The following is a 13,912-nucleotide window of genomic DNA, read 5'->3' on the forward strand; positions in this document are numbered from 1 at the left end:
TCAGCGGTCATCCGAGCTGCTCCTGCCTCCACCTTCTCTGGCGGTGTCACCTGCCGTCAACATTCAGACGTGCATTGCTTTGCTCGGGGGCTGCCCAGGGGGTCTCCACTTTGCCCAGCCAGTCACCCTAACGTGTTCTCGAAAGAGGGGCCCTGCACGGGGAGCGGGCTCACTGTCCAGGGCCCAGGGCTGGCCTTGCTCTGCCTGCCCGCAGCGGAAAGGGAGGCGAGAGCTGGAACGGCGCAGCCCTTCTCCCTCCTTTAGTGGTTCCTGGCGAGCACGAGCACGCGGGGCGGGGGCGGGGCGCCTCGGCAGGTGCTCCTCGTTCATTTCCCAGCAACCCTGGACTGCTGAGAAAGCCGGAGTCCAATCCTCCTGGAGGCCACGCGGGGACAGGTCCCCGGTGGGGAGAGTGGGGCATTGCAGATCCCTTGTGAGGACGGGCACCGCCCCTGGCCGCAGCTCCACTAACGCGTGCTCTGTGTCCCCAGATCCACATGAAGACGATGCCGGCCGCCATGTACAGGCTGCTGACGGCCCAGGAGCAGCCGGTCTACATCTGAGCGCGCGCCCGCCTCCGCGGCGGCCTGCATGGAAGACTGTCCTCACCGTGGTTGTGTTTCTTGTGCCGCATCCGTGTGTCCGCTGAGACTTCCCCTCCCACGCCGGGCATTCGGTCTTCCACAGCGAGAGGAGACCCCGCCAGGACCTCTGGGCGCGCTCTCTCCCTCTCTCCAGTCTGCATTTTCTTTTAATCCCAGGGAACTTCCCTTTGTGCTCCCGTGAGGACAGAGAACAGCGAGCGTCCACCTGGGGTCCACCTGAAGACATCCGGGGTTCCTGAGGTGGCCGTCACTGCCCAAGAGGGACCCATCCTCCCTGGGGACAGTGAGGAGGAGGCTGAGCCAGCAGTGCCTAAGACCCCATCGCTGATCTCAGCTTGGCTGCCATCCGTTTATGGGATGCGGCCCTAAGGGGGTTCAGGGAGGGGGCAGCCCACACCCCTGATGTCACGCACTGGCTGCCACCTACGGGTGCACCCCAGTGTTATTTCCACCCAGGATATTTGAGCCAATCGCAAACCCCTCCTTTCGCTATTATGTCTTTTCTAATCTGGCCCATCCCACCCAAAGATGAGAGGAGAAATTGCAGCCTTGGACGAGGCCACCAGGGTGTGGAAGAGAGTGGGGCCATTTGTGGGACGTCCCAAGCTTTGCCAGGTTGCCAGGAGATGGTCAGCCATTGGATAAACATGGGCAGGTAGGATCTGCCTGGTCCCCTCTACACAGGTAGCCCTCCCTTGCTGAGCGCCCTCCCCACTCCTCCCCCCACCCCCGACCAGCAGGGTCTCTTGGGGGGGGCCTTTCTGTTGCTCAGAGTGTCCTCCTGCTGGCCTCCCCTTGTCACCCCCGACACACCCACACAACCCAGGAAGTCTGAGGAGGAGGAGTGGGTCCCTTGGAAGAAGAGATCCTGGTCCTTGGCAGGAGCAAGCTGCTGCTGTGTTCCGGACCACTAGGCGAGATGTGAGCGCTGAAAGACCAGAACAGTACATGTGCCACAAAATTAAGGGCACAGTGGTGACCTCAGGCTATGCCTCAGAATCCCCAAATGTGTCCCAGAAGCATCGCCTGGCTGCCGTGGAATCCGTGTATCGTTGCTGGCTTCCACTCACATTGTGCAGGGCTTTTAGTCCTCCTCGTATTCAGAGCCAGTTCTCGCTTTTTCCCGGTCCAAAGAGCATTCTGTGGTCCTGTGGGCTGTGTGCTTCAGTTTTGTTTTTGTTTCATTCCTGACCTCAGTGGAGACAGGGGAAGAGAAAGGAGTATATTTTGTAGTATTACCAGAGTCCCTGTTCTCTGCGCCCAGGGTTTGTACATTGTGTCTGTAGAAACAGGAATCCAGTAAGCATCCGTGGGGTAGGAAGCATTTATAAAGGGAACAGAGGCTTTTCAGGGAGGGAAGACGGGAATTAGCAAGATTCGGCAGGACAGGGCTCTGTGGCTTGTCCTGGATCAGGCTGCCTTCAGAGATTCTTGGGTAGGATCAGGGAAGCCCAGCGCTGCAGAGGAATGAGTAGCTCCATGCCAACGCTGCCCTGATGTCCTGTGTGGGAAGGGGCTGCCGTGCCTCCAGGGAGCCCTGCTGGTTGGAGCCAGGGGAGCCAGGAGTGGGGTGACCCAGGCCCCTGAAGCTGCAGGGAGACAGCCCGAAGCAGAGCCAGGTCTCAGTTTGCCTCTGGTGGAATCAGGAAACAGCAGGGTGTCTGGTAATGTTAGCTACTAAAGAGCCCATCAGGTCAGCCACCCCCCTACCCCGCCGCCACCGGCCAGCGAGGGGCAGTGGGCAGAAAGGAAGGGAGGTGGCGGGGCGGGGTGCCGCAAGCATCAGGAGCCCTGTGCGCCCCGGCAGCCAAGACTTGCATGGAGTCGCGAGGCCCGCCCACCATTGGTCAGGGGACAGGAGCTGGCCAGCACGACCCTCTACAACCCCCTAATAACTGAAGTATTTCACCTCACAGAGAGGAGAGAAAATAACTTCTATTCCTGTTACACAGAAGTCCTGGTGACTGTGAGAGGTGCAGAGAGCGCCAGCGGCGTAGCTCTGCAGGAGGACTAGCGTTTGTGTTGATAAGGGGCTCTTCAGGCCCCGCCTCCCCGGAGCATGCGGCAGCTGGAGCTGGGCGCAGGCTCACGCTCTCCCTCCTCCCCTGCTCGTGTGGGAGGCAGGCAGCTGGCTCCAGTGCTTGACTGAGGAGGAGCCTGACGCTTAAACTGCAGTCACTCCATTCCCAAAGTCCCACGAGAAGTGGCAGTCTCTGCCCTGTCCCCTCCCAATACACATAGTTATATATGTAAATATGTCCCTACGCTGGCTCACAGGGAAGCCCACGTGGAGAGCACCTTCCCCTCACCCTGCCTCTGCCTTCCCTCCTGGGGAGCATTCAGGGAGCCACCATCAGCCTTGGGTCCACAAGAAGAAGGATCTCCCAGAAACCAATGCCCGGAGCCCACGTCGCCAGCGACACCCTTGGGCCTCACTGGGGGTGGAGCCCATCCCAGGGGCACCGCGTCGCCGCACACAGGTTTGCTTTCCGACCATTGCCCATCAACACCGGCGTTCAGGGAGCCCCAAAGTAACCTACTACCTCCCCCATCGCTGCTCCTGCCCCACAGCCCCGGCCGCACCCGGCACCCCCGATGCAGCTGGAGCTAAACCCATCCACAGCGCTCTTGTCGGGTCTCCCGAGCCGCTGGTGTAGCAATGTTTACAACCAAGGGCCACCTCTTCTTGGACGTCTTCACACTCACGCTCCCAGGGCCACTCGCCGGCTGGAGTGTCACGTCTGTCTGCTCCTTCCCTGGCTGGGGTCCACGTGCACCCGTGACTCGCATCTTATTTCTCCTTCCTCCTCCGAGGCAGTGTGTGAGGACCGTGTGGGAGTGACATTCCTTGTACATACCTACCACAGCACCTAGCGTCTGAACTTGTACTATTGTCCTGGAAAGGGGGCGCAATAGAGCTTGTCGCAAAGCATCGGGAGAAGTATAGTATTGTATTTGTAACAATATTGTTCTTTGTATACACAAAACTCAATGATCTCTATATATAAATATAAATAAAATATATAAATAAAATATATCTACCCATGAGCCTGGAATGTTGACACTGCGCACCCACTGAATGTATCTCCCCTGACAGTCTGGTCGCTGGTCCCGGCCCGCCCGCCCCTTCTGCATACCGTGGCCCCGGTCGTCTGCTTTGGGGTTGTGATGTAATCCATGTGCTATCTTCCTTTATTTAATTGAACGCTGATGTTTGTATAAGAGTTGCTGCAACAATAAACAAGACCTTCACCTCTTGGCCCTGGCTGGAGTCTGTTTCCGGGAAGAGAGGGGCCTTTCACTGACTGGCTAGCTCCTGCTCACTCTGCAGGGACTATATACTGCCCAGCTCCCGGGGCATTCTCTAAGTGGGCCTTGATTCTGGGAAAGCCACTTTTTAAAAAAAAAAAAAATTTTTTTTTTTTTTTTTACAGGCAGAGTTAGAGAGAAAGGTCTTCCTATCTGTTGGTTCACCTCCCAAGTGGCCACTACGGCCGGCACACTGTGCCATCCGAAGCCAGGAGCTAGGTGCTTCCTCCTGGTCTCCCATGCGGGTGCAGGGCCCAAGCACTTGGGCTATCCTCCACTGCCTTCCTGGGCCACAGCAGAGAGCTGGACTGGAAGAGGAGCGACCAGGACAGAATCCGGCGCCCCGACCAGGACTAGAACCCGGTGTGCCGGCACCACAGGCAGAGAATTAGCCTAGTGAGCCGTGGCGCCGGTGCCACTTGGTTTTAAACAGGAAAGGCTGTGTTCACCCATCACAGCTGATTCTCCAAAGTCTTGCCAGCCTCCATGCTGCACACTGTGAATGGGGACCAAGAACCCTTTGGATTTCAGCTTCCGTCCTCAACTCGGGGAAGGGAAACAGGAATTAATCCCCTTCCTCCCAGCCGTCCCCAGTGAGGGCAGGTGGCCTTGGTTAAGGGCCTGTGTTCAGAGGGGATGAAAGTCCCCTTGAGGATTCCCTTGGTGGTTCCCTGAGAAGGTTCTGGAACGTCTTCTCCCAGTGCTCTTTGCAATTTCCCTTTTCAGAGTTGGCCACCAAGACCTCCCTCAGTCTCCAGCCTGAATTCCAATGCAGAACACCACTCGGGCTTTTTGTCTGAGGATGCGCCTGCCCACCTCTCCCGCAAAGCTGTCACAGCCGCAGGGGCCCTGTAATAGGTCATTCTCGGCATCAGGACAAAACGTCTGGGGCTGGGTAACTTTGCAGAGGGTTCAGAAGGCGGAGCAAGACAGCAAGAGGAGGAAGACCTTCCAGGGGCCGTCTTGCACAACAGCCTCAGTCTGAACAGCTATCCAAGCACAAAGCTGCCTTCACCAGCTCTGTGGAAACCGGGAGAGGGGTCACAGTGCCACATTTTAGCATACTGGTAAGAAAAGACACACCCAAAAAGGCAGGAAGGAATCACTCCCTAGCACTGGCCACCCCTCCGGCAGCCTCAGGCAGCACAAGCACACTTGACTGGGGGAGACGAGGAAGCAGGTAGAAGCCGTCGCTCAGGGACCTCGCTCCGCACCAGAGAGCATCTTGCAGCCCCGACCGCAGGCCAGCGATGGTAGATGAGACCCTGGGGCTGCCCCAGCCCCGGGTGGATGTTTGCAGAGAGAGAGAGAGAGAAGGGCTACCCCTTTCAGGGACTGCCCAGGCCATCCTGAATCTACTGACTGCAGATCAGAGTCCAACTTGGGCTTGAGGTCCCCTCTAGCACTGAAAGAGAACAACACACCAACCATGGCCTCATGGCCAAGCCAGCCAGAGGGTGCCAGTGCTCAAATAGTGGCGGTGACATGAGCAGCCTGCTTCAATAGTCTAGGGCTGTCCTAAGCCGGATTATGAAGTCTGGGACACAGACCTGCTCCTTCAATGGGCAGCATCACCACACACTACAAAGCATCAAGAGCTTTCAGGGAAGCATAACCTCACGTACCAGGAGAAAGCTTATGTGGAGGGCACACAACAGGGGCTGGCGGTGTGTGGCAGCTTAATTCACTGTCCCTTGAGATGTCCACACCCCTTACAGGAGTGCCTGCTTCCCTGCCATGCCACTGTCTTTCTGATCCAGCTCCCTGCCAATGCACACCTTGGGAGATGGCAAATGATGGTCCAAGCACTTGAGTTCCTGCTACCCACACCAGAGACTCAGATGAAATCCCCCCCGCCTCCTGGTTTTGGCGTGGCATAGCCCTGTCTGTTGGGGAGCCAACCAGTGGATGGAAGATCTCTCACTCTGTCTCTTCCTGTCTCTCTCAGTCACTCTGCCTTTCAAATATATATATATATATATATATATATATATATATATATATATATATATATATATATATCTTTTAAATAAAAATACAAACAGTACAGAAAACCTCCCAAACTTGGAGGAAGATAAACATATCCAGACATGGGAAAGTCAAAGGTCACAAGTCAGACTCAACTCAACCACATCTACACTAAGACATGTCATCACCAAGCTCTCAAAGGCTAAAGACAAAGAAAAGATCCTCAAAGCAACAAAAGAAACCACACATTCAAGTGTTCCAATCCACTTAACTACAGCTTCTAGGCCAGAAGCAACTGGGATTAGATATTCACAGTGCTGAAGGTTAAAAAACAAAAAACTAACAATAAAACCCTACCAACCAAGAAAATAAAACAACAAATCTATCATTTATAAATGATAGATAGGGGCCAGCATTGTGGCATAACAGGTTAAGCTGCCACCTGGGACGCCAGCATCCCATATAGGTGTCAGTTCCAGGCCCAACCACTGTATTTCTGACCCAGCTCCCTGCTAGTGCACCTGGGAAAGCAGCAGAGGATGGCCCAGGTGCTTGGGCCCCTGCACCCCTGTGGGAGAAGCTCCTGGCTCCGGCTTGGCCCAGCCCTGGCTGTTGCAGGCATTTGAGGAGTGAACCAGCAGATGGAAGGTGCATCTGCCTCCAACTCTGCCTTTCAAATATAAAATAAATCATATAAAAAGATAGACAATCCCCAACAAAAAACAAGAACCTTTATCATCACTGGACTTGTCCTCCAAGGTGAATTCTTGAAACTGAAAAAAAAAAAAAAAATCAGAAGCTACAAAACTCACTGGTGAAAGCAACTACACAGCCAAAATCAGTAGGTGCTAATACCATAAAGACAGTGCATAAACCATTTGACTCTTTGAGGTGAATCCTTAAAATTTTTCTAAATAACATCTATATTGACATGTAAAGATAAACACAGTAAGGCTACCATTTGGCACCGCTGCTTGGGGTGTCTGTATTTGAGTCCTGGCTCCATTCCCAATTCCAGCTTCCTGCCAATGCACACCAAAGGATGCAGGTGTTACTGCTTAATTATTTGGGTCCCTGCTACCCATGTGAGAGACCTGGATTGAGATCCTGATTTCTGGCTTCAGCCTGGCCCAGTCCTAGTCATTGTGGGCATTTGGGGAGTAAACTAGCTGATGTGAACACGCACTCTCCCTGCCTCTCAAGTAATTAAAAAAAAAAAATAAACCAATATACTTTTCAAATGTGAATAGGTACAAGAGAGACAAAGCAAGTGAGCAAGCACACGCCCATATAAAAAGATATTAAATAGGCATCAAAATGGAGCACAAGTGCTGAGTTTTTCTCTTTTTGGTTCTTTTCCTATCTTCGTGATAAGTTTAAGTTGCTATAATTTCAAAATAGCTTACTACACTCCAATTTTTTTTTTTTTTTGCAACCCTCATGGTAACCGCAAAGCAAAACCTGTAACAGACACAATGAAAATAAACAAGAAATCAAAACATTTGACTAAAGGAAGAATCTTATCCACAAAGGTAGACTGTTAGAGGAGAAAAAAAACTACACAACAAAGTAACAAAACCGCAGCAAGAACTTACCTTCAAGGATTACCTTAAATTTAAACAAATTAAACTCTCATTTAAGACATACAATGTCTAAATGCATCCCAAAGAAAACCAAGGCCCAACTATACACTGCTTACATGAAACTTACTTCATCTATAAGCATACATTTAGACTGAAAGAGAAGGGATGGGACAAGGTATTTTCCATGCAAACTGAATCCAAAAGGCGGCAGATGTAGCCATCCCTACGTTAGAAGGAACAGGAAGGTGGGCGTGGCCCCACAGCAGAGGTGCGGTGGGCACCTTGGACCCTTATCCCACCCCTCTGCCGGGCCTTCATGGGCGGTGGTGGGCTGCCGGCCCCAGAGCATGGTGCGGAGTGCAGGGAAGCAGTGCCAAGCGGGGTAGAGTTACAGACAGTGAGAGAGAGAGAGGTCTTCCATCTGCTGGTTCACTACCCAGTTGGCCACAGCAGCCGGAGCTGAGCTGATCTGATCCGAAGCCTGGAGCCAGGCCTCAAGATTCTGCCCTCCAAGGAATTCTTGCCATGATTGGATAAATACTCAAACCTTCGACCTGTTCACTTCTACATCCCAGAAAATGAGATGCCGCTGGAGTGAAGGCTCTGGGAGTTAAGACAAGAAACACAAGAGTGGAATCAACAGTTCTGGGCAGCTCAGAACTTGACTTTCTCTAAGGAGGAGGAGGAGTTTATTCACTCAGACTCAGAGCCAAAGGCCTGGGCCCGAGAACTGAACCAGGTCAGAAAGCGACACTGAATGCAGAGGAAATGGCCGACTTTTACAAGGAATTTTTAAGTAAAAGTTTCAGAAGCACATGTATTAAACAGAGACTGGTATAGACGTAACTTGGCCATCACCTTCTTCATGGGCAGAGTGGCCCTGCAGCACATTTGGAACATGCTTAGACGGAGACAGAAGACGAGCACTTAGGAGCCCACCCAGACCTGGACTGACCTGTAGTGACCCGGTGTCCATGGGGAATGGACGGCAGCAGGAGCTCATTTTGAGCTCTAAAAACTGTAAGTAACCCAGGTCCCATGGCTTCCTGGGGAGCCCTCGGCCTGCATCTCTGGGCCACCTGGCTCCCTCCTGCCTGTGGATCTTGTCCTGTTGTTCCGTTAGGTGAAGCCCAAGTAATGTGTGCACATTTTCTGTTTTGAATTCTATCAGATCAAAATGGAATAATATACAAATACTAATAAAGTTTTACTTGGGAAAAAAAGGAACAGACCTTAAAACAAAAGCAGTGCAAAGAGATGAGGGTGATCATACTGTAAAGATAAAGGAGCCAATTTGCCAAGAGAAAATAACCATTAATATACATATACCCAATACCAAGCACCTCAATATGAAATAATGTTCAAGAGACAGGCACACTCCCACATTTATTGTAGCACTGTTCACAACAACCAAAAACTGAAAACAACCTAGCTATTTACAGATGGATTCACAATGAAAATGTGGTCTGTAGACATAACAGAATGTTATTGAACCATAAAATGAATGAAATTTTGTCATTCACAGTAACATTAATTGAACTGGAGAACCTTATGTTAAATGAAATACATCAGAAACAGAAAGACAAACAATGCATGTTATCACTCTCATGTGGAAGCTAAAAAGCTGATCTCAAGAAGTAGAAGCTACCAGGACCCGGGAAGGGTCTGGGGGGATTGGGTCAGGGTGGTGGGGGGATGGAGAGAGGATGGTTGATGGGTGCTGACCCGGAGGAAGTAACTTCTAGTGTTTACAGCACAGTAGGACATTACAGTTGACAGGAATTAATTGAATATTTCAAAATAGCTAGTAGAGAGGATTTTGAATATCTGCAACTCATAGAAATGATCAATATCTGAGGTGATGTATGTGTTAATGACCCAGATTTCATCACTGCACATCATTTACCTGTATTAAAATGTCACACTGTGTCCAATACCTATATACAATTACTATGTGTCACTTTAAAACAGAAATTTATTTTTTGGAAAAAAAAAAACTGTTTCAAGATTATACACCACAATCAAGTAGGACGTATCCCAGGGACACAAAAATGGTTTACTATGAGAAAAATCGGTACATGTAATAAGGACATCAATAGGCTGAAGGATAAAAACCAAATGTTCATGTCAACAGACATAGAAGAAACACAGCACACCCTGCGGGATTCAATATTCCTTCACGGCTGCGCTTTGAAGCAAGGACAACTACGTCCAACACTGCTGCTCACCACAGCCCTGGGGTCTTGGCCATAGCAATCAGGAAAGACAGCTCAATATTAAAAACATCCAAATTATAAAGAAGAAAGTCCAATTATTCCCGTTTATAGGAAAAATTATCTTAGACATAAAAAAACCCTAAACTTTCCACCAAAAACCTTTATGAATTCAGTAAAGTTACACGATACAAAGTCAACATACAAACCACAGTCGCATTTTCTATACATCAACAGTTGATCAGCTGAAAAAGAAACTTAAAAAGCAATCACATTCACAATATCCATAAAAAATTAAGTATCTAGGAATGAGCTCAGCCAAGGAAAGATCTCTATAATGAAAATTATAAAAGGCTAAGACATCACAAAGGACATCAAAAATGGCAAAATATCCCATTCCCATATCAGAATAATTTGTTAAAATAGCCATACTAACCAAAGTGATCCACAAATTCAATGCAATCTTCCTAAAAATACCAATTACATTCTTCACAGAACTAGGAAAAAACAGTCACAAAATTCATATGGAAGTGCAACAGGCCCCAAATAGCCAGAGCAATCCTAAGCAAAACAAACAAACAAAAAAAAATCAAAGGCAGAGACATCATTATATCTTATTTCTAAACATTCCACAAAGCTATGGTAATCAAAACAGCATGACACTGGCACTGCAGACCAATGCCATGCAGACCAATGAAACAGAAAAGCAAATCCAGACGTTGATACACCTGCCTACAGCAACCATTTCTGACAGAGGCGTCAAGTGCATGTGAGGGTACTTCAAAAAGTTCATGGAACTGGGGAAATTACAGGATACGCTATTCTAGGGCAAAAGTTTTGAAACTCGTGCATATGAGACATTTCCAAATATTTCATGGAAAGTGCCTATTACAAGAAAACTATACATAAATTTCAAAACTTTTTTATGTAATAAAACTGATCTTTTAATTCTGTTTTTCCAAGAACCTTTTGAAACATCCTCACACATTGGCTCAAAGACAGTCTCTTCAACACACAAATGGTGGTAGGAAAAATGCATACACCAAAAACACTTCAAACAGAGCTACCCTACGACCCAGCAGCCCCAAAGGAAATAAGAGCAATCCGTCAGCGAGATACACACGTGCCTGTGTTTAATGCAGAACCACTTACAATAACCAAGACATGGAATCCAGCCAGGTGTATGCCGACAGCTGGGTGCACGATGGAAACCTGAAGCCCTATCATTTGCAGCACCATGGATGGAACAGTTACTGCGCTAAGCCAAACAGACCAGGCACAGAAAGCGAACTGCCCAGTGTCCTCACCCATTTGTGGAACACAAAGCAGCTGATGGCACAGGAGAGAGGAACAGAAGTCACTGGGGGTTAGGTAGGAGGGAGGGGGGATAACGGGCACCAAGATGCAGTAGAGGGAAATTAACGGAACAGTTCCAACGGTCCACACCACGTCTACAGCAATCAAATACACACTTCAGGAAAACGGCGTGCGGAGCTCTCAACACACAGAAGTGAAAATGTATGAGGGTAAGCAAACGCTGTTTCCCCTGGAACATTCACCTACGATCACCTACACAGGTGATTCTCTCCGCGGTTAATGAAGCATTTCTCCTTCCTCGCCCTTCTGGGAGGACCGCGGGAAAGAGCTCCTTTCCTGAACCTGCACCCCGACATGGCAACCCTCTCAGTGGCCCTGTGGGTCTCCAGAACCTAGTCTTTGAACTGCCCCCTCTCAGCAAGCCCTGGGGAGACTGTCCCCTGCTGGTGAGGGGGCCCTGTGCGTGGGCTGCCCCTCCCAGAGACAACACCTCGGGCTTTCTCCTCTCTGCTTTGATCATGGCTGAAATTGCAATCTGGAGAGGAAAACCCACACAAGTGCCCTGATGGGGTTCAGCGGGAGCCACTTCACATCAGTCTTGCTATCATTTTCACCTGCAAGAGATCTTCAGCGTGACTTCACCCCCACCCCCACCCCCAACCTGATCTGCAAACAAGCAGCTGTCCCGCGGGGGCTGCGTGTCTGGGAACATTCGGGAGGATTTTGGAAAAGGAGGGCTCCTAGGCACAGGAGAGTTACTGTGGGTGGTTGTGGCACCAGAGTGGAGACGCCAGCTTTCCTGGGGCCGGCAGATCCACACCCTCATCAGCTTCCAGACACTCACGATGCCGGACGGGAGCCCCGTGAGGCATCTGTTGCACGCCCTGCTCAGCTCAGCAGAACACCTGCGTCCCGGCTGGACTAGGAGAACACCACGTAAGCACTGCCGTGCTGGTTTCCACCTGCTCCTTGCTAAGGCAGACCCGGCTCCTGGTAGAAACTGCTGGAATGTCACTGCGGGAGGCGCTCCTGCAAGTACAGAATGAGCTCCCATCACAGGTCCACCGACTCACTGACAACAGAGCAGGTAAAAGGCCGGGGGGCATTCTGAGAAGCTAAGTGTATTTGTGGACTTTCAGAAAGCAGTGTTAGAATATCATAACACCCCAGGTAAGAAATGAGACTGGTGAGTGTCCTGGAAGGTGACACAGTTGTCAACTGTGGGGTCAACCACACAGAAAAACACAGTGAGAAGAATCAAACGCAGGGACTCTCAAGGGTATTTGTGCATCCATGTTCATAGTAGCAGCGTTAGAATGGCCAGAAGATGGAAGCAAACCAAGGGCCCATCAACCAACGAGTGGAGAAATGAAATATCGTACACATAACACACACTAGGGTATTATTCAGTCTCAAGAAGGACCAGGGTTTTGGTCCATGCTACATACAACATGGTTGGACCTTGTGCGAAGGACATTATGCTAAGTGAAAGAAGCCAGTCGGAAAAGACAAACACTCTGTATGATTCTGCTTCCAACTGGCACCCAGTGTTGTCACCTTCCTAGAGACAGAAAACACAATGCCAGTGCCAGCCGCAAGCCAAAGGAGGCAGATGTGTTCCTGAGTTTCAACACTCGGGAGCAGAGCTCTGACGTAGCAACATAGTGTGAACCAACTTGACTGCAGGCTTGGGAAGAGCAGAGATAATACATTTTATATGTATTGCACTGCAGTTTTTTCAAAATTGTCATGATTAAAATTATCAATTGTGTGTTGTTTTATACCATGGTTTAAAAAAAATAAAACACGAAGTCTGATGCATTTGGGGTGGATGTGTTATGGCGGTTGGGCAGAAAAGGCCTTACTGAAAGGAAGTGAGGGAGGACCCTGTGGGAGTGGAAGGGATGAGTGTCACAGCTGAAGGGAGCTAGCTCAAAGGTCCTGAGGCCAGATCTTTCGGGCAGTACCCAGATGCAGGGCTAGGATGTGCCTGGGAAAAGGCGCATCAAGTGCTTGGAGGTGAGCTCAGTGGGCAGGAGAGGCGCGAGCAGATGTAGGGGGTTCTAAGGACTGTGGTGTCACCCACAGCCCTCCAGTCACTCACTGCTTTCACGAGGCCTACATGCTATCATATTCCTTTGAGGTCTCCTGGCTACACCAGCTCTGGCTGGCAACACTGAGCAAGAGCGAGGCTTTGGTGCCCTCTGGTGGAAAAGCATGAGAAATGCCAAATCCAGGCGAGCTCCTGAATTCCGGGAGGACAATGAGTGACAGGAATCCATGTCAGCCCCGCCAGGCCTCTTGGTTTGCAGACAAGGAAGCCAAGTCCCAGACACAGGGCTAGAACTTGTCTGAGGCCACTGTGTGGGGTGGAAACTCACTGCGCTCCTCTGCAGAATTCCAGCTGCCGAGGGCGTCTTTCTATTGGCCAGCCCTTGGAGCCCCTGGAGGCAGGCTGAGCACCCCGCAGTGACCCCAGGCAAGAGGGCCCCAAAGTGGAGGGGGAACAGGCAGCCTCGGCAGTGCCCAGAGCCCCTTCCACAGGGCTCCCCACACGCGGCTCCCACTGCCGTCTCAAGCACAGCACAGGTGACCAGCTGCCTGCCTACCTTAACCAGCTCTGTCCTCCACTAATCAGAGTTCCTTGTGGGCAGGGACCACGTCTTGCCCAGCCTTCCAGCCACCGTGAGAGCTAGAAGAAAAGTCCTAGGCAGATCGCATCACAGCTTTGCTGCTACCCATCCTCCCTGTGTGTGGCTGCGGCGAGTTAGCTGAGCCACCACCCCATCACCTGGCCCGGAAGCACTTAGCAGGTGTGAGAGGCGTCCTTGTGGTCAGGGTGCAGAACTAGTCCTGGAGGGCCAGGCTCAGGGGCCCCTGCTGCAGGGGGTGGGAGGGGGGGGAGTCTGAAGCGTCT

General features: G+C 50.8%; 1 protein-coding gene and 1 pseudogene across 4 annotated transcripts in view; both read left to right on the plus strand.

Moving 5' to 3' along the window:
- APBA1 (amyloid beta precursor protein binding family A member 1) overlaps positions 1-3,864 on the plus strand; it is a 216,642-nt gene extending 212,778 nt beyond the window's left edge. For all 4 annotated transcript variants that reach the window (XM_051846428.3, XM_051846441.3, XM_051846433.3 and 1 more), the window contains one exon: positions 492-3,864. In XM_051846428.3, coding sequence (XP_051702388.3) covers positions 492-563 — 72 coding nt within the window. In that variant the 3' untranslated portion in view covers positions 564-3,864. The remainder of the gene's footprint in view (positions 1-491) is intronic.
- A 3,766-nt stretch (positions 3,865-7,630) lies between these two features.
- Positions 7,631-8,396, plus strand: LOC138846186 (cytochrome c oxidase assembly factor 8-like; annotated as a pseudogene).
- Positions 8,397-13,912: the final 5,516 nt, after the last annotated feature.

Source organism: Oryctolagus cuniculus, chromosome 1 (genome assembly GCF_051225735.1).
Source record: "Oryctolagus cuniculus isolate XC-2025 breed Fujian yellow rabbit chromosome 1, ASM5122573v1, whole genome shotgun sequence".
In the NCBI taxonomy this organism is placed as follows: Eukaryota; Metazoa; Chordata; class Mammalia; order Lagomorpha; family Leporidae; genus Oryctolagus; species Oryctolagus cuniculus.